Source organism: Thunnus albacares, chromosome 14, assembly GCF_914725855.1.
Source record: "Thunnus albacares chromosome 14, fThuAlb1.1, whole genome shotgun sequence".
Classification (NCBI taxonomy): Eukaryota; Metazoa; Chordata; class Actinopteri; order Scombriformes; family Scombridae; genus Thunnus; species Thunnus albacares.
Window position 1 is genome coordinate 13,031,436 of NC_058119.1, and position 25,639 is coordinate 13,057,074.

Genomic DNA, 25,639 nt, shown 5'->3' on the forward strand with positions numbered 1-25,639 from the left:
AAAGCAAGATGGTGTTTTCTTTTTGTTTTCTGTCCTCTGGTTAGCAAATGATCATTTCAACCAAAATTTACACAAGATGATTCATCCTGCTGCCGAAGTCCTTGGGTTTTTACCATGCAATAGAAATGTTTTAGAGTAACGTTCTTTCTGCTCAGTTTTATCATAGAAATATATTTTATTTGGCCATTCTTGTGGCTTAAAGTAAAAGTAACTCAACATGTAAGAAAATCACAACACAACTAAACCTTATTTTAACCGCGCTGAGAGGTGGTATCATCTGGCGGCTGCTGTCATTACCAACCTGAGTACACCCTGCGTCTGTTCCCAGATCACTAATAAATGGTTCACTTAGTGCTGCCAACATGAACATGTTAGTTCATTAAGCAAGTCGGGCCCACTGCTGGCGTTCTGGCCAAATGTCACAGCTACTTTACAAGCCCAACCCGTCACTGCTGCCGGAATATATTTCAGCAGCCGGTCACAGCTCACACCTTGTGTCATTTTCTGAGTGGTAGTCATAATGAATGGTGCCGTCTGCAGCTCTACATATGGCACGCAGTGATTAACGCTTGAGATTGATAGAAGCAATATGGACGCTGTTCAAATAAAATGTTCACGAATGTCTTCTTTCTGAATTTAGTTTGTTTGTATTCGATTTACAAAACAATAAATCGATATCATTGTAAACCAGGCACATCACATCGCAGTTTCTCGCATGATGTTCAACTTGAAATGCTTGCACTGCAAACAAGTCAGATTTGATGCAGAAGATTATCCGTTTCTTATCTTCTTGGATGGAAAGGGCTTTCATGAATCTGCTCAATTGTATGGCACACTCATTTCATCAAAACATCCACCCCTGATTCTGGCGTTTGTTTAATTCATTTGCTCCGTGACATACACCCTGCACAGCCTGTCAGACAGCATGGCATTTATCTTCCTCGATATCACTTGATCTAAATATTGGAAACACAAAGACACCAAAGTGGGTCAGGATCTAGGCGAGTACCCAGAAATGTTGAATGATGCAAAACAGTGCATGGTAATAACTCTAACACACAGCGTTTCCCCCCCCAGCCAGGGACGAGTACCTGAGCAAACTCAGCTCTGTTTAGACAGCTGCTTGATGAGCCAGAATAGAAAACGAGGGCTTATAATCACCCGAGTCTGAAAGGGCCTCTTCACCAGTGTTGCTCTTGTGATGAAACGGTGTGTAGAGTCAGAGTCCTTGACGTGTTTTGATGATTTTCATGTTGTTTCCCTTGCGACAGCAGGCTGGGATCTAAGCCAGGTGACAGAAGGTGAGGATGTATAGCTTGAGCTGCAATTTTTTGGAAGTTGTGTGCAAAGTTGTGACTACTATATCTGATCTTAGTTCCCTTTTGCCTACCCCCTCAGCTCATTAGAGATATTTTTGGAGTGATGAGTTTTGACATGTTGTGTTGCACTAAGCAGCAAGTACACTGGGTTTACTATGTTTTCTAGTGATGAAGTCATCTAGTACACAAAACATCTTTACTAATAAAGTGCTGGTCTGATGCACAAGATATTTTTTCGGTACGGAGCAAATAAACGCTATGAAATATAATATTCCACCCAATAAAAACAAAATCTGCATCTATTATTGTGGTTTTAACGGTTAATGCTCAAGGTGTGAACCTGCACAGGGCTTTCTCAATGAAACCTAAACCAATTCCCCCTGAATAATGTCTTCAAACAAACAGTGGAGACTGAATCTCTTCCCAATGAGAGTGTTTTCATGCATAATGCAAATACAAGCTGCTAATACATCTCCATATTCAGATTACAAATAGCTATTTATGAATAAACATAATATTTCCTTGGCAACCGGGGCTTCAGTGAACCACAAAATGCAGAGGTAAAGAGGATGAGGTGTTAATATGCCTCAGTATGCTGGCTAATGAAGGTATGTTTTCCACCAAAACAGCAACACAAATATATGTATATGTAATACCAAATCTAAATAGGATTTAGAGTAATATTAAGGTTACACAGAGGCTGTTTATTTATTCCCATCCTACACTAAAGCTCATCTCTGTGATGCTGTCAACAGCGTACAAAATACATCTTATAGATTCAAACAAAACCACTCATTTTGATAATACACATTTGACAGGTTCAATGAGAGCTTGTAGCTACAATTCTCTTTATTATACCTCTAGTGTATCTAAATTATATTTAGTCAAGTGTACTCAAACAGCCTTTTCCTCATTGTCGCTACCTCTCACTCATAACCGCCGTCTATGTGAAGTAGTTCACCCTGGGTCAACATAAAACCAGCTGTGAAATGTTATGCTTGTTTTGAACATCTACTGTAAAATTAAAAAGAAAAAAAAAACCTGCTGCTTCTAATAGAGGAAGTTGCAGACGTTTTTTTTCATCTCTAAACCACAAAAAATGTGTTATTGTTCTCCCTTTTTATCTGTATGCTCTCTAAATTGTCATAGCTTCACTAAATAACTGAGTCTCACTTCAATCTTCAGCAGTTGTTCACTATTACATGCTCTTCATATTCTGTATGCCGTTTCCGTCTAATTCACTGCTGCCTGTTAAACTAAATTCAAGTTATTATTTCAGGTGAGCTGTTCCAATCATGGAAATCCAACAGTCCAATCAGCTTTCAAACTGCATGTAATATTGCTGTAGAAGAGGTTTCAGTAGTCTGTTTTTCAGCTCTTTTATGCTGTATGTGCCCCCATGAGCACAATGCAATGACATGTCAGATAAATAAATACCTCCGACAAGTGAGACTGTGATGTAGCTGTCAAGAGTCACAGACGTCCCCAATGAAACCTTTTTTGTTTTGCCTGGATTGTATTTTGTTGCACAGCCGAGGAAATAATACACGGTTGTTGTATTTGATCTGGATGACAACAGCACCAACAGCAGCTATTGCTCAGAGGGCAAGGTGGTCCATCTAGCCCACACAAGAGCAGCTGACTATTGATTCAGAGGTTGATTGTCAGTCAAGGTCATGTTGGAGTCTTTGTCCCTTGGTACTTTCATGAAGAGCATATGACAAGAGTCCACACTTTCTATAAGGAATTCTTTGCAACCAAACGAGTGAAAACAGTTAGACCTGTCACACCTCCACAAAGAACAGCCAGTGGTTCACATGAATGACTGACAGTAATGGGTACTTTATGCTAACATACTATAAGCAAACAGGAATGATTTCAGTGTCAACAGTAGAGCAACAGTGAATAATCACTGAATGCTCAAATGAGTTCATGTGTTATCTCTTTCACATTCAGCGTGTGAGTACATGTAATAGGAGAATGCTTGAAGTTCAAGTATCTAAATTGGAGGATTGAATGTTTCTTTTCTCATAATATCAAACAAACTAAACTAAAAACTTCTAACTAGTGTTAGCAAGCTAAACAGTTGCAGAGATATACAGTTTATAAATGATTAGTGCTGCCCAAAAAAGAAAAAAAAAAGTTGAACAATAAAATTAACTACTTAACGATAAATAGAGAAGCGAAGTTTTAATTTATTTTATTAACTTATTGGTAGTAAAGGACAAAATAATGTTTCAATAATGTTTTTGTTTTTTTTTACCAGCTGATTGGAAGTCAAAGCAAATGTATAGCTTTATATTTCTTTTCATACTCCATTTTAATTATTACATTAACAATAGTATCATATTCAATTAAATACTTTTGATTTCTCTGATAATCTTTCAGTTTTAGGATTCCACAGTAACCATACCTTTGATAGAATCATTAACAGCGTCAACAGTCCGCAGCCACAGTTTAAATATTACTGAATTATTTCTTCACTGCTGCTTTGTTTCTCTGGTAAAATGCCCCGAAGGGCTGCAGCAGTAAGCTGTTGAAGTCGATTACGAGCTTACACTGACCTAACCTTATCAGTGTGGCAACCCGTGGGGCTGTATTAGTGCTTTGTCTCAAGTGAAAGAAGTCCGCATCGTTTTCAGGATCGAATAAAAGGAAACGATGCAAGAACTGCATACAGAGTCACTTTGACATTTTCTGATGGACACTCTTCTCAGTCCCTCACTTCAGACTTAGTTTTGACCATGATGACCATGATGTGATTATGTGAATGTGAGGAAAATGTTAATGGGCCTTTAAGAGGAAATATATTTTGATGTGAATACAATCGCTTGATGGATTATTTTAAAAGGTCAATTTTTTCAGGTCTCTTTTTGTCTTATTTGATTATCTTCTACAAATTCTTCACTTTATAAAGGCCAAAAGTATATTCTGTGGTTTGGTGGCAACCCTTTATGAAACACGGTTATGAAAAATATGAACTCATTTGTCAGTGTGTAAACCATCTAAGACCTGTTAGGTGTTGACATTATGCTGTGGGGTCACTCTGATGTAATTCCGAAAGCAAGTCAAAGAAAGTCTTTTTGCAGCTTGCTCTGAAGTCACTGGCTCAAAGCAGCACACGTGTGCAGCGTACCGCAGCTAAGACATCAAACTACAGACAATTATTGGGCTTGGGAAAACTGCAATTCTATAGCGAGAGCTGCTGGAGACCCTGTGAAGATGAAAAATGCATGTCTGTAGTGAAAAATCCCTGCTCCCTGAGGGGTGCTGAAGCTATGAACCACAAGAAGAGGAGATTAACCAATGCAGCTGTGTGAGAGAGGTGAGCTCCTTGTTCTCCCCCACTCTCCCTCTCAAACAGATCATTTCTAAAATGATTCATTTTTTAATAAATGTTCAGTGACAGGTGTGATTTAATGGAGCAAATAATTTGTGTCAATTTGAAGGGCCCAAAGGACAGGCTGTTCTCGCAACGATAATTTCAACGCTTTTGAAGCAAAGAAGCTCAGAAACAAATGTGTCTAACAAAACATTGATATTTCATTTTATGACATGTTTTTGTCATTAAGCATGCCTCATGGTTATACCTATAAAAATGAGTATTACATTCCTTTGTTATTGCATCACCTTTTATCAGTCTACAGACATGACAGGGATGAAGCAACAGCATGAAACTGAAGCAGCCACACAGGCTCTAGTACTAGTAATAACTTCTAAGCTCCAACCAAAAGAGGATATGATTTACATTTACTTCAAAAGGGAATGGATGGTGTGAAACAAACTGCACTTTCACAGCCTTTTATCTGGCTGAAACTCACCAAGATGTACTCCTTTAGGAGGGTATCAACATGGAAAAATAAGAGGGAAAAACTTATTTTATATCCATCAATCTCAAGGGGGCAATCTGGTGGACTGCTGCAAGCTCCGGCTCATCAATCTATCAAAGTCAAAGAGGAAATCCAGGGGATTGCTCTTAACTCTGGTTCCTCAATACCATCTTTCGGATTCTTATCTCCCGTCTGTTCAGACCGCTAACTCTGTGTCAGCTCATGACGCATCAGCAAGCTCTAGCGCTCTGTCTCCCCAACACCCCCTGCAGGGAAAAAGGACGGGCACTCAGCTGGTTGATTGTCAGGGCCATTATGTCCTCCCAACATCCCACAGTCCCCTGCTTCCACAATTCCCTCCATTAACAAGGGGGTTTGCTTTCCATTTCCCCTTTGATGTGTCACACTCTGCTGCAGATTTGTTTTTAATATGTGTGACAGAATCCACTTAACTGGTAGTGAGAGGAAGTGAGAGGACTGTGGAGCAACAGCAGCCATTCAAGACCCGTCATTTATTTCACATTCTAGTCTAGTTGCTAAGTGTTACTTTAATCCACAACTAATTATAGATGAATCATCACCAGAATGACAGCCATTAATCCATATAATCAACAGTGTGTTGCGCACAGACGGGACAATCTGAATAAACCAGCCCTCAACAGATCTTCTGTGTTTTTACTTAAAAGAACAGTTTGACATTTCAGTAAATACACTCATTCGCTTTCCTCCTGATAATTAGATAAGAAGATGGATACCACTCTCATACTGTATCTGTCTGTTAAATATGAAACTAGCCAGTACAGCCTGGCTCTGTAGAAGTTTTTAAAATCTACCTGCTCCCTACCAGCACATCTAAATCACACTTATTAACATGTTTTTTGTTGAATCAGTACAGAAATAGAACTATAAAAACAAGATGTGGTTTTAGGGATTTGCGCTGGACTGTTTCTTGGCCAGGTGTACTTCCTGGAGTCTTGTCATGACCGTTAAACTGCAATTTATCATTTTTTTTTACTTTGGTTTCTGTACAGATTAAACAAACAGGACATAATTAGTGAGCTTTAGAAGGCGGGCAGATACTACAGTAAGCTAAGCTAATCGGCTGCTGGCGGTAGCTTCATATTTACCATCATTCGATTCACAATCACGAAAGTGGTATCGTTCTTCTCTTGGCAGGACATCGAATAGCCTTGGTGTATTTCCCAAAATGTATTCTTTTTTGTAATACATTTTTTATTGGTATTTAAGCTTAATTATATAGGGCTGGGGTTACAAGTTTGATAGACCACGAAGAAAGTAAATTAATGTGATCATAAATGTCCATGCATTATCCAAAATAAGATTGACAAACAGACAAAAATCTAGAAATAAGAGAATCTGTTTTGCACCCCCCCCCTCCATATCCCTCCCTTTAGCTTCCACCCACTCTGGATCCTAGGAACAAGCAGATCAATTATATTAAAGATTTTTATAGTAGTAATTGCTTGTTTCCAGTGTGAAATATTTTCTGTATGCATGTTAGCAGCCCAGTGTTCCACTCTTGCTATGTCTATGAAGTCAAGAAGCCATCTTTGTATATTGACGGAACGGGGAGCTTTCCATCTACAGGCTATTAGTTGCTTGGCAGCTGTAAGGCCAGCTAGCCAGAGATGTCTCTGCTTAACACAGAGCTCCAAGTTGGTACTATTCTTTTCATATTTTTTTCGGATTTCATTCACAATCAAGTAGCCTAGGTATTAAACCATGTTTACGTTAACTCTGGATGTTAAAGATCTGTATTTGATTTACTTTCTCTGACATCACCTCATTGAAAGACTTTGAATGTAAACAAAATGGGTCTTGAGAATTAAATGTAGTCAGACTTGACTTGATCAGACTGATCATTTCCACAGTCTGGGCGTACAGTAATCCAACCACCAAGTCCACACAAGCAATGAGGAGGGAGCGTAAACACAGTTAGTAGATGCAGCATTCATTTTTCAAATCAAATGTGGATATAAATGTGATCTTGTTAAATCCTGCCTTCAAAGCTCATGGGGGGAAAATAATTTTTGAGAGAAAGATGTATGTATAAGCTTCCTCAGTCAGGGAAACTCTATATAGGACTCAAGTGGTCAGAGTTTACTTCAGTAATTTGATCCACAACAATGTGAAGAAGGGCAAAACCAACCTGCATGTGTGCTGAAGGGATTAAAACCTGTTTACCAAAGCGAGCAGAAGCAGGAGTGTTTTAACAGCTAACTCTCCTCTTTCACAGCTTTTGTCCGACATAAAGTTTAATACGATGCGACAGTATGGCTGCAGTTAGAGACAGTGAAGAGTTTGTGAGAGAAGTTAATCACACGAGCAGCAGCTCACACATCTGTCAGGTTAATGAGACAACACCCGGGGGAGTAATAATGAGTTTACATACAGCTGCAGGAAGGTTGCCTCCAATTTTACAATCAACAGGGTTGTCACATCTCACGGCTAATTTTGTGTTTAGAGAGAGGACTCGATGATGAATGTTTTGTTTGACAACATGGATGCTTTTTTTTTATTTTAAGAATACACTGACATCACACTCTGCTTCATAACAAGAACTGCCAGATTTGACATGAATTGGACAAAATTGCTGATGGGAGTGTAACTGATGCACCCGTCTGGTGTTATCTATATGCACCACATACAAAATATAGTCTACAAAGCTGACATGTTAACACTTGTTATTCTAGTTATTTTAAGCGTATTACTCAATATACAACTCAGCTTAAAAACAAACTGAAGAAACTGTCACAAGCAAGCAGCCAGATCTCCTGCACACTCATTCACTAATCATACAACATCAACAGGTGACTGAACAACCACTCAATTAAAATTGGATCAATTCTAAATGAATTAGTGAGTCCAGATAGCTCACTGTAACTTCAACTACCCACAACACATTATATGATCTCCGCTGCATTCTTGTTAAGGAGATAAATTCATAAAACAGCCACAAGACATTAACCATCAGAGAAGAAATTAGTGACCAAAGAGACAGAGAGAGAGAAGGTGTATCTGACTCACATTATCTGATGTCTTTCATGGAGATGAAGTATCCATGTCATAACGTCCATTTGTCGCTGTTGGTCATCTTGTTTGTTAGTTAACAGAACTTTGTCTGGCTGCTGGTTAACCAGTCTGATATCATTAGTAACAAAGACAAACAAGGTAACTCTCCTGGTTGTTTCTCCGGTTGCTTCTCTCTCCAGCCTCCTCGGTGGCATCCTGCCACTGCTGCACCGCACAGTCCAAATCCATTCTCCCGTTAGCTTAACAACAGTCCTTAACAGTCCTTCCATGGATGTATAAAGACTCCTTCAGGCTGCTACAACAAGCTAACTGTTGACTAACGGAAGCAGCTTTCTACTGCTCGATAAAAGAAGTGAAACGTAATCTCTAACTCTCTAAAACGACATTTGGTTGTTGAAAGGGCCTAAATAAGATGTAATGTTTTACTGATGTGTTTAAACATATAGTTCACAATTTGCGTTATTTATTTTTTAATACGCTATCTATCAATTTATCTATATCTTTCCGGTCTTCTTTTACCAGTTCATCACACTCATGTACGTTACAGTGGTAGAGAGTTGAAGATGAAACTGTCGTTGAAACAACGCACTGTCAATATTGCATTCTGGTTGTTAATTGGTTAGGGAAGACGTCCTCCCTTAGAGCATCATTTTACGTGTCTTGGCCCATAACAGATTAGCATGAAAAAAAATGAAGTACATTAAATTGATGTAGGAGATCCCGCCCTGTGGAGGACCCTCCTCTGCTCCCCTTTTTTTAAAGCCCATCAGGTGTGGAGGTGTTTTTGCAAAAGAGCTGGGCTTTTCCTTAAAACTCGAGAGGGACTCTGCAGGTCAAATGGAGTTTGGTAACTCGTTCCACCACCAGGGAACTACAGAAGAGTCTGGCTAGTGACTTAGGCCAGAAATATACATGCTTTTAACTATGCGTTTGTGTGTGCATGATGGCTGCCTCATGTATCCTGTGTCCATTTGGAGTGTTGGCTGTGCATGTCCTCAGAAATTAATGCCCTGCGTCTGCAAGATGCAACACACACATGACCAGTGGGAGCAGTTTAAGGGCAATATGGTAATGTGACTGGGTCAGGGGTCAGTAGGCATGAAAGAAGAGACAATTGTGGAAAGTTTTAAAGACAAGTTAATAAGATGAAAATGGAATAATTAGAACCATAATTGGAGTTTACAAGTCAAAGAAATATAGAATAATATCTATAACAGCACCTAATGGAGAGAAGAGGATATGTAAAGCTGAAATGGGAAAAAGAACTATGTCTCAATATTACAGAGGATGATTGGTTGAATATTGGGAGAACACAACATCCTCACGTACTTGGAGAGAACATTATTGGAAGAATGTAATTAGATTCTTTATTACACCCAAAATTAAGAGCAAATACTTCTGTCTATAGCACACCCATGTTGGAGACAATGTGGGGCAATAAATGTAGATCATTCCCATGTATTTTGGCTGTGTCCTCAAATTGTACAGTTTTAGGAAAATGTTCATATGGCTATTATCAAAATTCTGGGCTATGATACACCAAGGTCATGTATAGTACTGTACTTTGGTAATATGACAGGATATATTATGTTAAGAGAAGACAGATATTTGCTGAAAGTTTTGTTGGCAGCTTGTAAAAAGGCTATTATGAAGAGATGGTACAAGGCGGAAACACCAACACTAGATGAATGGCTGAAAATTGTGAATGAAATATATGGTATGGAAATGTTTACTCATAGGATAAGGGTACAAGAGGAACAATGTCGAGAGAAATGGGAGAAAGGGACGATGTTTACACGTCAACGACAAGATAGGAGAATGAATTACTGAACATGTCACAGGAATAAATAGGTTCTGTGGAGACAGGGCAATCCAGATCCCCCCCACCCCCCCACCCTTTGTTGTTGTTGTTGTTGTTGTTGTTGTTTGTTGGTTTGTTCTTTTTCTTGAGTTTTTGTGTATATGTGATCTTTCTGTAATGGAAAAGCAATAAAAGTAGAGTATATAGAAAAAAAAGTTGATAGACCAAGCGTGCAATTACCCACATCTGTACGATGTGTCATTGCCGTTGCACAGTGACAAATATGCTTGAATTATCAAAGTAGTAATCTCCTTGAGTGTCGCCATGTTTATGTTTTACATCATGCTTCTTCTTCTTGCAGATTTTACACTATGCAAATCCAGAAGTTCTATTTATAAGATATTAGATATAAGATATATTTAGTTCTCTGGTGTGCCCTCTAGTGGAATCCTCCAGTAACGTGCAAAGTACATAGGCAAGTATATGAACAATTACGTTTACGACACAGCTGATTGTCTATTGAGTGTAGGTTTTTTGAGCAGCAGGGTGATCCGAGCTTGCTTAAATGCAGTGGGGAACACACCCACTACCATTTATAGGAGCTGACTCTCCTGCTAAAGTCACTTTCAATTTTTGAGTCACATGCAGCATCAATGTTTCCCTGCAGCAAGAACAAAAAACTAGTTTCTTGCCTCATGCATGTTCATCTCTGATGTTTCATGGTTCATTTTGTACAAGTCATATATTTAGACAACAATTAAAGTAATATCAGTCAAAGGAGAATCAGCTCAGCAGAAATCAGTGCCAAACAAATGTATGTGAGTTCTTAAATTGATGCTTTTCATGAGTTTCAGATGTTTTATGACACAATAAAATGCAATTATTTTTACTTCAGCTGGATGCCAGTGTATAGAAAAAATCAAAGCAAAATGGTAACCAAGGGCCTTGGTCTTAGCAACAGTGCTTCACACTAAAAAAGACTTTTAATACAAATGTCATTATCAGTTTTGCAACCTGCCAAGATACAGTCACACTATTCTTATGTTCACCTTTGCTAAGTTCTCTAATAAATGTCACATTTTTTGTGAGTCATGTCTGCTCTGGGGAAATTGAAATTGAACAATACTTTTCTAAAGGGTCTGCTGGTGTATTAGACAGCAGAATTGTTATTTTCCATATTTGTCTGAGTACACTCTTCAGGCTGCTGTTAGCAGATAGGAGCAGCATTTTACATGGTAAAATTGTTTTTATCCTGCCTTCTTTGTCGGCAAAGTAAACATCCAAGAGTTGTGTTTAATGCATCCCAATGGGACTTTGGGGTGCAGAGTTGACTCAGAATATATGGAATATACTAACGCATGACATTTGAGTGTATATGAAGAATAAAGGAATGAAATGTCACCCTCTTGCCGTTTAAACATAGATGCATTTAAGTGGAGCATTTAATACAACAAAACAACTTTAAGACATTTTAATTTCAGATCATTGTTTTCAGTTGGTCAGACTGTTTGCGCATTTACCCTTATTCATCAAAATGCTTGGAAGAAATGTTTTAAATATCTTACAATTATTAACATTTTAAATATCAAATATCTCCTGTCAACTCACATCTTAAATCTGATGCCTTTGACCACATTTACACCTTAAATCACCAGTGAGTAGAAAATTCAACCCTAAAGTAAACAGATGACCTGAATGTGCATTATTTTAGAATTCTATGACTCCAAAACATATTTAAAGCATTTAACAGTTGAATTTAATTGTGCATGATTTCCTCTTGTGATTCAATATTATTGTGCAACGCAGCAACTTTGAATTTTGTCAGAGCCATTTCAAGGTTATCTTGCTTTTTTGTGAACTTTTAAACGCATGTTTTCATCAGCAGATGAGTTTGCCTAGTTGTTCAGATCTTTCAAGATTAATGATGAAATTCCCAGGTTTCAGACTAAGTTTTTGTTTGTTTCAAGGACTATAGATTTATTTTTTCAATGGACAGTTATGTTTTCCCCACACCACCCATAATAATAATAATACAAATAAAAAAAGCAACATATATAATTCCAAGCTCTACAGAAATGTATTCCTAATACAATTTATGTAACCTTCATCAAGCTTTGCCTCAGATCTGCTCAAACTTTTTTTTTTAATCTTGAAATAAAAAGATTAATTTCTTCCAAGTGTGGCAGGCAGCGACGCCAGTGAGAATGAAGTCGGTGTGCTGTACAGCTAATTTGAGAAGAATCAACTAAACACCCAATATAATCTGTTCATCCTCCCACTGAAAAGCTAATACTCCATCATAGCTACAGAACACTTCATGAGATCTGGAATGAGGCAGTTATCAAATAAATTGTGCTCATATTTAAAGCTTGAGAGACAAGACTGGAGAAGTTCTGTAGAAGTACGTTATCTAATCCTTAAAAACAAATAGAAGACAAAACACACTCACTAACCCCCAAATTAAAGCTGCCACTTGTGAAGCATATAAAAAGAAAACAAATCAAACTGCTGCACATTTGGTCCCCTAGGAGAAATTACATTAGCAAGAAGACAAAGATGAATAGAAAGAATAGAAATGTACAATAGAGTCAATGTTGAGTATTGAATCCTGCTGATGAACTGTTTTATTTTACTGCACTTTCACATCAAAAGGCAGCAAAGTAGTGTAAACTTTCAACTTTTCTATATTACACCCTGATTTTTAAGAAATATTTCACTGAATATTCCTCTATAGACAAAATGCTGCTTGAGAATGTCATCTTTTTGTTGCAGTTTTACTTCAGCTATACTGCACATTCACTACGTATGTCAGCTTCCATACGAGGCTCATGAAACCAATGTGCTTACGTCCTGGATTATATTTCTCACTCTCTCGGATAATGCGCCATTCCCCAGAACACCTCTCGTCCATGTAATGAGTACAGGAAGCGAACAAATCGCACGACCAAAGCAAGCAAGTTCATGACTAATGATTGTAAATCCATTCGGAAGAGATCAACACTGTCTATAGTCAACTGCCTGCCCACAGTCTAAGAAAGTGCCAGCTTTGTCAAACGCATTCATGCTCTACCAAATATTAAACATCAAGGTTCTCTTGCTGACAGCAGCCCGGCTGTGCACGGTTATCCAGTTGCCTTATTATATTGAATAAATCCTCTCTATGTCAACCACCATGCCTGGATTTTAAACCCTAATTTAATTCCAGCCCTTTGCAGCCTTGGTGCAGGCCGTGTGTTTGTGCACTGATGTTACAGGAGTGAGACAGTGATCAACTGTTTTCTGAATATGTCAAAAAGTCTTGAAACAGAGAAGCCTGTAGAGAAAATGTGCATAAATGCTGTGATTTTTTAACACCATGTAGGCCAGCAAATTGAATTTAAAATTCAAAAATCATCAAGCCTTCAATTGATCAATCATTCAAGTCACTACTTCTTTCCTTTGGCCTCCTGCTATTTGTCTTCATATAATTAAGGGCTGACTCTTCTGTGCCTCTAATTGGATCTGAAGTTAGTAATCTTGTCAAAATGTATCGTCAGAGAGGAGATAGGAGCACAAAACTACTTCCTGAAGAGGCAAGATTAGAGGAACAACCCGTGTGGCCAATGCCACAGATACTCTGCAGTACAAAAAGGTTCTTGCCTTTCAGACAGCTACCATTTTTCCACAAATTATTGAGCAGACAGACGTTTTGAGAGAAGAGAGAAAATGTCTCCTGACCACGTATGCTGTGGATAAATTGCATTGTGCACATTGAGGCAATATTCCAAAGCAGCATAATACAACTGTGAAAATTGTTTATTTTCATCCACCCTCCTGCCACCATTTATCCACACTCCTGCCAGCTAATACAATGACATTGTTTCTGAGACAGCTGGGAAATGTTCTAGTCATCAGCCCAAAACCACATCCTTGCCAAAACACTGTGCACTGAGACTGGGTATAAGCTGTGTGAGTTCAGATCGGAGTGAAAACAAAGACAGGGAACTTTTAACACCTGGGTTAAACAGCAAAATGAATCATGCAGTGTCACATATTAACAAAGAATTTTATAAGGTAGAAAACTCAGCTTTGGTCTGATGTTGAGGTTAGAATAATGTTCCATCAAGGTTAACTCAGTCTATATTGAGAACAGACTAACAAATCATTACGAGATTACTGATAGGCAACTTTAATAGTTATCAATCATACCAGATAGCTTTAAAAACTCAGAATATGGACGATTCCCCAGCTTCAGCCCTCCATAGAAAAAACAAACAAACATTTATTTCTACATGTACAAAAGTATTTAAAAAAAAAAAAAAAAAAATTAGGCATCTTGAAAGAAAGAGTCTAGATCCTCTTGCATCTCGGGCAAATCCTGGGAGGCGTTTGCTGATGTCTCGCGAGCTGCGGTGGGTCCTTTGGCAACAGAGTTTTCCTGCGGCCTCTTCGGAGTGTCCGTCTCTCGCTTTATGTCCTTGCCTCCGCCCAAAATTCTCTGGCTCTCTACAAAGTACTGGTTGGGGTGACTGAGCGAGAAATTGGAGTCCTCAATCTGGTATCACAAAACGAGAAAAGACAGGGAAAGGAAGGTCAAGAGAAAATATACACGGCATATTGGTTACACTGATTCAAAGTTTTCTCCGTTTACAAGATGATCTTGTTACAACTCCTTTGTTGGGGTTGATGTGGAATGCTTATTTAACAATTTATTAACAATAATGATGACAGCAGGCTCTCATGGCCACATTAGTGAGCTATATCACCAGCAAACTATCCCGTCAGAAGACAGTGGAAAGATGAAATGCCCTTTCAGGAAAATAAAATGTCAAAATCACTCATGATGAGTAAAAACTTACAGTAAGAATCAATTAACAGGTGAAGTTCGAGTGACCTTTTCCATGTTTTTTTTAAACAATAATTATGTAATTGTGATATATGCTTTCACAGCCTCTAATATTACTATAACAGATTTATACACAACAGTATCATTGACTTCCAAATACCAAATTAAGCTAAGTAAGAAGACAACTCACTTTTCTATTACACCTGTATATGTTTTTAAGCAATATATACTTTAAAAAGGGGATTTTACTGCTTCATGAAAAAAAAGATATCTGATATAAGATATCTGCTGGGGAGTGGAAGGGTTGTTGATAAGCTCTGGTCACTTCCCGATTACACTTTCAACAATGTGAATTTAATGCTTATTATGAATTGTCCTGCAAAGCAAGTCAATTAATTTTACACAAGACTGCAGAACAAAACATCTTTGTTTGTTTTTTTTCTTCAATTCTTCAATTGTTTGCATGAACTAAATAAATGTTCAAATAATGACTGTAAGCAAAATACATGAGTGGGATTATTTTTCATTAAACTCATTAACTTGTGAGTCAAGAAGCCTAGCGTTACTACAGCATGTCCTCTATAGACTAGCTCAAAGCAGATGTTCAACTAGTGACATGGATCACAGTCTTATCAGAACGTATTGAACCATTAAACTCAGTTGTGACAGCACATGCACTTTGTAGATTTTCAAAGCAATCAGAGTAGCATGATGGTATTGTGTGTTTTTGTTATATTGCTTTAACCTTTTCCACTCCTTCCCCCCTATCAAAGGCCCATTTTGTGTGTGTGTGTGTGTGTGTGTGTGTGTGTGTGTGTGTGTGTGGGGGGGGGGGTGATAATTTGAGATACAGCTCAGCACTGTGTGTCAAGTTTTTCTAGTAATAAATCTGTAATGAACATTGTGTTTTGGTTAGGCACCTATTCAAATTTTGAAAGTTTAGACTGTATAAGGGCTTGGAACATTATGAGTATATGATGTCCGTCCCCTTACTCAATTACGTCTCATAAGTTGTTGCAGCAATTTTTGGCTTGATACCATTTGTTCCACAGATTTGGTGCAAAATATAACTATTTTTGACCACTCAAGAATTGATAAAAATGGTCATAAATCCCTCCAAAATACCACATTAAGACACCAAGACTTTGAGGAACACCATAGAAAAATTCATGCTGTGATTTGGTATCAAAAACTTTTGACATTTGGAGATTTCTATAAGAATTGCATTTTTCGGCAATTGGATTACGAGCACTTCTGTTCTGAAAGTTGCTCAGACACCCACTTACAGTCAATACACCTAGGGAAGCCATACATCCTCTGAATGCTCTACATCTCTAGTTTGTGGTTGTAAAGTTTCATGAGGCTGTGATTATCCTAGAGGTCACAATAGGTCATTTTATAGAGTGAGGTCAAGTTTGAAAAAATGGTCTCACTACAATGAAATGGCTACTATGGGGACTAACATTATCACACACGAATACAATTGGGCTCATTGAATCCACAAGAGTCTGAGCTTTTCATTCATACCAAATTTATGCAATTTCAAGACTGTTTAGGGACCCCAGTATGCAGAAATATTCAAATACACCATTTTTAGAAAATAATACATTTATACTGCATGCAAAAAACTGCAAGGTTTTTGCCCAAAACAGCATGGGATTAGCATAAAGTCCGGCATGTCTGTGAAGGGGAGACTCATGGGTACCCAAAGAACCCATTTTCATTCAGATATCTAGAGGTGAGAGGTCAAGGGACCCCTTTGAAAATGGCCATGCCAGTTTCTCCCTTGCCAAAATTTAGCTTAACTTTGTAGCGTTACTTAGCCCACATACCGACAAGCTAGCATGACATGGTCGGTACCATTGGCAGGTCATCTAGTTTCGTATGATAGCAGTATCTTCAATGTAGCATTAAAACTGAGCCTGCTACAGCCTCTGAAATACAGTAATGTCACCCGCAGACACCGGCGTCCTTGAGGAGTGGAAGAGGTTAATATCGTGGGGTAGAATGAACAACTGATGCAAAAGGCCAAACACTGTAACAAGTGAAGTATTCTTCATGTTGTAAGAATTCTTTGTATTCAGTCCCTGTCTTTGAAATATCAAGGATATGAACTCCATCTCTAGCAATATTTCTACTTTACTAAAGCTAAAATATTATGAATTCTTCCTAAATTGATTCCACAGATGCTTTACTCTTGAGATTGAACAGTTAACAGCCACCTATACACCAAGACGTGTGAATGTGATGAAGCGAAGTAAAATAAAGACCAGAGCATGTGTTTAACTGATTAGTGTGCATGCATGTGTGTGCCAAACCCAGCTGAGCAACATGCATTCCTAGTCAAAATATGTTGAGAGTTTAAGATGTTTTTTTTCCACTGCTTTTCTTTAAAACGAGGACCTTGAGTGTGACTGAAAGGGATGATGACTCAAGCATCCACACTGAAACAGATTAAATTAAATAAGTATCAACGGGGGCCAAAAAAAGATCCAAATGCGACAATAACCCTATAAAAATAAAAAGTGGCTCTGACAGCCAACTAATGGATGGATGTGATGACAGTTCTGGGTCTCTCCTGAGCCTTTATGCGTGAGATGTGAGGACAAACCCCTTCCTCTGACACAGGTGGCCCCAGTTACCTCCAGGCTGAAATGAAATCTGCACTTACATTGTGTGTCAGCTCAAAGTACTTCTGGCACGCCAGCTGATAGTGCATCCCTTTAACCAGCTCCAGGATCTACAAGAAAAAGGAAGAAATTCCATAATTATAGGATAGAAAGATAAGTTATCATACTTTACATGACAAATTTCCCTTTTTTTTCAAACTGTTATTTGTTAGATACTGGCACTACATTTACAGAAGATACTGTCAACATTTTGTGGTGTTGCAACCCTCCATTCAAAATCAACAACCTACACAAAAATCCCTCATAAATCATAACAGCAACAGTGAACACATCCTTCAAAAAATCTTTGAAAACATAATGAAAACAGATCACATGATTATTTGGGCTAATTTAAATACTCATGCCTGTAGTCATCTCTTTGTAGAAAGAAAAAAAAGCCTTTCTGGTTTTCTAAAGTTGAAAAAGGGAGCAGATATTTCAAAGTTCGAGCTTTGGTCAGGTCACATGAGGACTCTGACGTTCTTATACTAAAACTGCTGTAGTGTTAGCGTGATGGCGTACTCTGGGTAACTGACCTACTGAAAAATAAATCCAAGGTCTTCACCATTCACTAAGAGAGACTCTTCTGAGGAATGTGAATTTGGCTCCTTCATTATTCCTTACGTTCCTGGAGGCCGCCTCCAGCGTGATACTGCCACCAGCATGCTCAACACTGGTGTTGGCATTAGATCAGTAAGGAGCGGTGCTTGGTTTCAGCCAGAGATTGCTGTTTTTATTACAGTTTTATTTTGTTCAGTGAAACATAAGGAAAACAAAAAGACTGGTACTAGCTGCTGTTAGTTTTATTTCCATTTTTTGCTCATATGAAAGTGCAAAAATCACACTGATGTGACCTTAGTACTTCAACTTCCTATCAGTGAGCTTTACTCTAGAAGTTTCCAAGGGGATTAGAGAAACATCTGTAAGTCCCTGATCATACAATAACTGACTTTACTACTGTAGTGTATCTTTACAATTCAGATCTTTTAGAAAAAATAACTATTGTGTGTAGCACCACCATAAGGTTGACATGTTTTTTGGCAAATTGTTTCTGCATTATTTGATGTACTGCCATGAAATTCAGTTCATCCAGAGAATAAAAACTAATGACTTTGTTGATCTCCTGACTTTTCATCTATCTTCATACGTTCTCACTTATTCAGTGAAATATCATCAAATAACATCTTCCCCTTATTATGAGAATGTTACTTTGTATGCATGTGATTATTAAGCTCAAAGCACCATGGTGAATAAGTGCAGCTTCACAGAGCTGCTAGCATGGCAGCAGACTCTTTGTCATTTTAGGCTGTATTTTGTATGACAAAACCATTGTCAGCATTCTGTTGCATGTATATTGTAAGAAGACGTCAGTCATAGGTTGATGTGTGCCCTCTGTTCTCCAGTGCTTACGTATTTTGCGCTTACAGAGATACTGTATATGACATATTTCTGAGGGTGTGATGACTAATTTCATGAGATCAAGGGAGACATATAATGGAGGAAATGTTGCCAGTTAGCAGGCACTGGTGGCTTGAGGATTATGAGACCATTGTGGACGGCACTCACCTGACTGATTCCACTGGGAGACACCTTGTAGAACTGAAGCTTCTGCTTCAGCAGCTCTGGGTCACTGTGACGGAACGGACATCCTGCAAACATGAAATGAATATTAAGTGTAATAAAAATACATTCAATATCTACATTAAAATAAGTATGATTTGCTGCACTGACATAAAGACTCATTAATATATTAACCATGTGAAAAATATATATGCAGGGAATTTGGTAATGAAAACGTCCACAGTCACGTTACTGTTTCAGAGCAAAGTACTTCATCTAAAAAACCTGATAATGACAGCTGAGTGGCTTATCACATGCATAATAGCTTCTTTAAACAGCCGTCAACTCACCATGATGGTCGCCTTGGCTGGGTGCGTTTGACAAAATCACCTTCATGCAACTGTAGGGGGTGTAGTCTGTTCGCTTGCCTTCTTTGCCAAACATGTGGCGGATGCTGTAGGCATATGCTTTGTCAAACTACAGAGAGAAAGAGAGGGAGAACAGAGAAGAAGGGAGAGGAAGGCATTAGTTAGGATGAGAGTGTAAGAGGGACAAGGTTGGGGTGAAAAGAGACATTGTCATACATCATGTCAGTTTTGACAGGGAGTTTTCCTCAATGAAATATAGAGCTATTAGAGAGAACCTGCTGTAGAGGTGTCGCCACACTCCAGATAGCTGAATTATGGATACCGTAATATGGCCAGCTTTCCCTCTCATTGCTTTTGCCCTTTGTCCTCAAGAGTTCTTTGATACAACATGAGGAATGGTATGGTTTTTTTGGTTCTTTATAAAGAAAACATATTTATTTATTTATGAAATGTGCAATGACAAAACCTAGATGTGGGAAATCCCAATACAATATAGTGGTATTCAGTGCGATAAAGGTGTGTGTCCACTACATAAAAATGTAGCAATTCAATATTCATGGGTCACTGTTAAATGTGTATGGGTGTGTATAAGAGCCGTATTAATATGGGGTTGTATAGAGGTAGATTAATCAATGATACACTCAACTAACTTAACCAAGAACTATTTTTTTACAGTAAAAATGCTAAACTATACCTTGTTACAGCCTTTTACTTGTGAGTGTTTGCTGTTTTTTCTCTTATGTGATAGTAATTTGAGTATCTTTGGGTTGTGGACTGTTGTCACTATTGTAACACTTAACAATTAATCAAAAATGGGATTTGAATTCTATCAAACAATGAGGATCCCTGATTTAATATCTGGAAAAAAAAGCAAAACATTAAAAACCAGGACACAAATGAAATGTATCAATAAGTGTAAGACTTCTGCAAACCCACTTCACATCTTCTGACCAGAAACCCCTTCACACTCTTTGATGGGGTTGAGTCTACAGTCTCCACAGTGAACTCCTTTTATATGTACAGTACTTTGGTGCAACCTTTAAAAATGAATTACGCGTTCCCTGCCTCTGAAAATCAAACAATAAAATACACAGTGTGCTTCAACAGTGGCAGAATACATTCGGCATGACTGCACCCATCATAACACATTAATGTTGCAATAAAACCCTTGAACTTGCTAATGTGACAAGCTGCAGTAGCAATTTAAAAACCCATAAAATCTTCTTTAAGTACAATAAATGAAATATTAATTATGGAGAGCTTCTGAGGATTCAAGAAGCCGTTTCCAGTTTTAAGACCCCCCCCCCCCACCCCCCCAACTCTATTAAAACGAACTCTGGAACTCCATTGGCACTAAAGTGTGTTTAATATGTATTATGTGAAATAATTAGGACATAAAAAAGATCCTGTGGTCAAAAAAAGTGATACAAAGACTTTGAAATGATATGACATTAAACTTTTACTACTTCCAGGTAAGACTGAGGTCTGAAGTTTTTTCTAAAAGAAAGATATACAGCATCTTCACATGAACAACAGATTTTAAACTAGCTCTTTCTTCCTGAGATTAACCACAAACAGCCCAAAGCTAAACCTTAAACAGATTAGAGTTTTTTTGACATGGTGTTTTCTCAAGACAAGATTGCATTTGACTGCCTTAAAAACAAGTCGGATTCTGTCATACAGTGCAGTTTGGGCTTAATAACATATTTTGAGTGTTTCTTTTAATCGCCAACTGTGTTTCTATACTTCAACCTACACTTTAGATAATCCTGGATCCTCCTTAATACAGCTGACCTCCAAACTGAGGGAATTCAGAAAATCTAAGTACAAAAGATGCATTAAAAGAAAAAGAGCCACAGCTCTTCTAGTGCACATTTTGGCTCATGAGGCTACATCACTGTAACTTCCCCCCACACTCTAGGACACATTCACAAAAACCTGCGGCAGTGGAGACAGAGAAATAGGACACAATCAAAGGGATTAAGTACGTATGTGTGTGTGTAAACTTGGCATGGCTTCTTAAGCTCAGTCCACAGTGACTGATGTGCCTGTAGCTCCAATCCCTCTTATATGCAATACCATTAAAATACTTTCCTTTTTAATCTGCACTACAGGCCTTTTCACACTCTGAAACAATAAAAAGGTGAGGGACTGTAAAACACTACAAGTGCGCAAAAGTTAGGAAGTTTGATGTTGCAGAGAGAAGAAACTGACCGCTATTTAAAAAGGTCATTTGTACACAATGCACAAAGAAGGTTTTAAAGTGAAAGGCAATGGCGACAAACTAGAACTGCAAAGTCCCGACAACATAGAAACAAGGCTAAACGCTGGAAGACTTGCTGCAAATCCCCTAGCTGCTGACGTTTTTCAGTCACACTCTGTAAAACAGCCAAATGTTGCTGCAAAAAATGAATACAACATTCTGATAATTTAATTCACATTTTTGCTCTGTAAATTGTAATTGTTGTTACACAATTACAAAACATACAGTATATGCTTTTAACTTGGAGGAAAAAAGAAAACCTGTTTTTGTTCCACATTGTTTTGTTTTTTTTTGTTTTTTTTCATAAATCAAAAGCAGAAAGATAACTTGTACACTCAACATGTGCTGTAAAAGTGCAATTCAAGACTTTTTTAAAAAGATTAGAATTTCATGATATTAGGGCTGGGCGATATGACCAAAATCTCATATGCCGATACAGGTCATTTCACATCCAGATAATGATACCTATCCCGATATAGCACATTTTAATTCAATGAATAAATAGTTGGTCCGTGCCCCCAAGGTGTCTGTCCATCATTAGTGCAAATTAAATTAAATTACTCACCCTGTTTTTTTACTACCAAGGCTTTCATTGTACTTACAGTAACGTAACAAGTGTAGTTGTTGTCAACATGAGTACCTCACCTGGTTCAAAGTCTCTCTTGTGTGTGCAGCACATCCACGGAGGGCTCAGCCCCGCCCGTGGTGAACCATAGAGAGCAGAAGAGAGTAGCGTGAACATAAATGATAGCAAAATGCAGCAGAGACTCTCACACTGGGCTGAAATTAAACAGGTGCACAAAAATTTAGTACATAAACATAAATAAAGACAGTCTCTACTGCATTTTGCTGTCATTCATGGTCACCGTCTCACTGCTTCTCTGATCTTTCTCAGCGTGGGCGCGGCTGTGCCCCCCGGTTGTGTGCAGCACAGCAGAGGGGAGACAGACAGTAAAGAGTTGGAGAGTTGAAGACAACTACACTCGTTACATTACTGTAAGTGCAATAAAAGCTTTGTGAATAAAAAGCCAAGAAGAGTAATTTATCAATGTAATCCACACAAAAGATGGGCAAAATAAACGATAGAGCATAATATGACACAATAGACGTTTTTCTCTCATCACATGATATATATCGTCATATCACACAGGACTAAATGATATCATTAGTCTGTTTCTGAAGCTGAGGGATCATATGTGTCAAGCTGTTGTAAAAGTAGCACTTACTTGGTAAGATAAACTTTACAAACCATAAAAGATGGGATGTATTACTTTATTTTAGTAAGCGTAAAATAGGGCTGTAACTGACGATTATTTATGTTATCGAATAATCTGTAGATTATTTTCTCAATTAATCGATTTGTCTATAAAATGTCAGAAAATAGTAAAAAATGCCTGTTAAACTTTCATAGAGCTCCTGGTGATGTTTTCAAATGTCATATTTTGTTTGATCAACAGTCCAAAAGACATTCAGTTTATTATCATGTATGACACAGAAAAGCCTCAAATTGTATCGTCTGAGAAGCTAGAAATAGCAAATTGTTGGCATTTTTGTTTAAGGTATCACTAAAACTACTCTTCGATTTTAAACATAGTTGACAATGAATTTGCTGTTTATCGACTAATTGTTGCGGCTCTATAATGAACTCCTACATCCTAAATGAAAGAATGGCCCTACTATCTAATTGAAGGTTGCTGACTTGTACAAGACTTACAAGAAAAAGGGGGGGAGGGAGAAATCGCTGACAAAATAATTGTCCCTCTAGGATCTCTACAAGAAGTATTTTTCTAAAGAAAGGCAGAGCTAAAACATAACTAAGATTCTGGCTTCAGTCATATATGTTGTCTAGGGCTCATAAAGAAAGGTCTAGGGGCTAATTTTGAAATGTCAGTGTACTGAAAATACAAGTATTAAAAATATGGTATAGCTACATTTGTAACCAAACTTTAACTGTGGTGAATATGAGATGTCATCTAGTGAATCTTTTCCACAGTTGGAAAAAGACCTCAGAGAAAACCATACCTAAGATGTGAGAAATGGTGTCAGTTAGTGGAAATTAATTAACTTGAAGTTAACATCTGTAAAACAAGCAATTGAAACGCAGTCCTGCCCCAAGGCAATACAACGCAGCAAAATGTGGTACAAACAGACACTCTTCCCAATGAATAGGCTGACTTCGGTGGCAAGAAAAATGGATAGATCAACTTGATTTCATCAATTTTCTCTCTCCCTCTAGTCTAATATTACATTGCCTCTTCCTCCAGGCCTCCCTTTCGGCATCGCTGGCTCCCATCTTTTTCTCTGTGCCTGTCGCATACTAATGAGCAGGCTTTGTGCAGCCTGCCACAAAGTGCAGTCCCTGACACAACACATACATCACTGTGAGAGCTGCGGTGTGGTCAGCACCATTGTGCTGCCGCTGCTGTGGAACAAGAGCTGGACTTTGTGCGTAGCCCAGCACACTTTCCATGGGAGCTTGTACTTGGGAACTGAGCCACCTCAGAAACGGGGCACCAAAGAGTGCTGTAACATGAACGCAGTATAATATATAGCTACCATGAGGCTCATACTGAGGGCCAGTGACATATACTAGAACAGGAGAGACTAACGGTAGAATAAGTTGTTGTGTTTTTGTAACAACACAAAAAGGTTAAAGCTGCAACAATTGGTTGATTAATCGATTAGTTGCCAACTATTAAATTAATTGGCAACTATTTTGATAATCAATTAATTGTTTGGAGTTGTTCTTTAAGAGAAAAGTGTACGAATTCTATGATTCAAGCTTCTCAAATGTCAATATTTTCTGGTTTCTTTAGTCCTCTATGACAGTAAACTGAATATCTTTGACTGTTGGTCAAGACAAAACAGACATTTTGGGTTGCACCTTGGGCTTTGGGAGACGGTGATCACCATTTTTGGACATTATCAATACCAAACTAATCGATTAATAGAGAAAATAACCGTCAGATTAATCGATAATGAAAATAATTGTTAGTTGCATTCCTTAAAAAGATAATAGGAAATCTTTGGATAACTCAACTAGGGCTGCAACTAACAATTATTTTCATTATCGATTAATCTGTTGACCATATTCTTGATTAATTGATTAGTTGCTTGGTCTATAAAATGTCCGAAAACGGAGGAAAATTTTGACCTATGTTTCCAAAAGGTGACATCCACAAATGTCTTGTTTTGTGCCAGCCAACAGACCACAACCCAAAGATATTCAGTTCACCATCATAGAAGACTAAATAAACCAGAACGTTCATTCATTCATTCATTCATATTTGAGAAGCGGAGAAGCAGAGAATTTGGACATTTTCTTCAAAAAATGACTCAAATCGATTAGTTGACTAATCACCGCAGCTCTAAACTCAACTGAGAATAATATGTTTTTAAGTGTAGGCACTCATACTGAATTAAATCTTTAGGAAGTGGGGAAAACCACAACTCACAAATAGATGTCCTGACGTCTGGTGCTGCAGTGCAAAACTATGTCAGAGCTAAACAAACTACTGGTGATATTTCTGTTCACTGTTAATCTCTGGTGAGTTATGCAACCTTGTTAGTTCTCTGTATTGTTCCTACCACCAGTATTAGATTAACGCAGGTGCAAACTAACAATAACTAAAACAGCAGGATGCTGATTTTTACAAGCCCTATGTGTTGTCTTTAAATATTAAACACGTTATGTTATTATGTAAATTGAAATGAATTAAAAGTTGTGAAAGGAAAAAGATTTAAATTAGATACCATTTAGATACATTTTTTTCAATATCCATCACCTAGTTTAATTTCCATTTTGTGTGTGTTTGTTGAGTTTACACATTAGACTTGCTAAAATTCTTAATATTAAAAAAATGGTGATACCAAACTCCTGAATTTGTTCCTATTCACACCATGTTCACTGAGGATTTTGGGCATGGCTTAGGTTGTACACAAGTGCTTTC

General features: G+C 37.9%; 1 protein-coding gene across 3 annotated transcripts in view; it reads right to left on the bottom strand.

Annotated features, from left to right (window-relative positions):
* Positions 1-13,781: 13,781 nt before the first annotated feature.
* The window catches only part of prim2 (DNA primase subunit 2), a 29,672-nt gene continuing 17,814 nt past the window's right edge, over positions 13,782-25,639 (bottom strand). For all 3 annotated transcript variants that reach the window (XM_044372481.1, XM_044372480.1, XM_044372482.1), the window contains 4 exons: positions 19,409-19,535; positions 19,065-19,147; positions 17,501-17,569; positions 13,782-14,538 (listed from right to left, as the gene is read on the bottom strand). In XM_044372481.1, the coding sequence (XP_044228416.1) occupies positions 14,311-14,538; positions 17,501-17,569; positions 19,065-19,147; positions 19,409-19,535 (507 nt within the window). In that variant the 3' untranslated portion in view covers positions 13,782-14,310. The remainder of the gene's footprint in view (positions 14,539-17,500; positions 17,570-19,064; positions 19,148-19,408; positions 19,536-25,639) is intronic.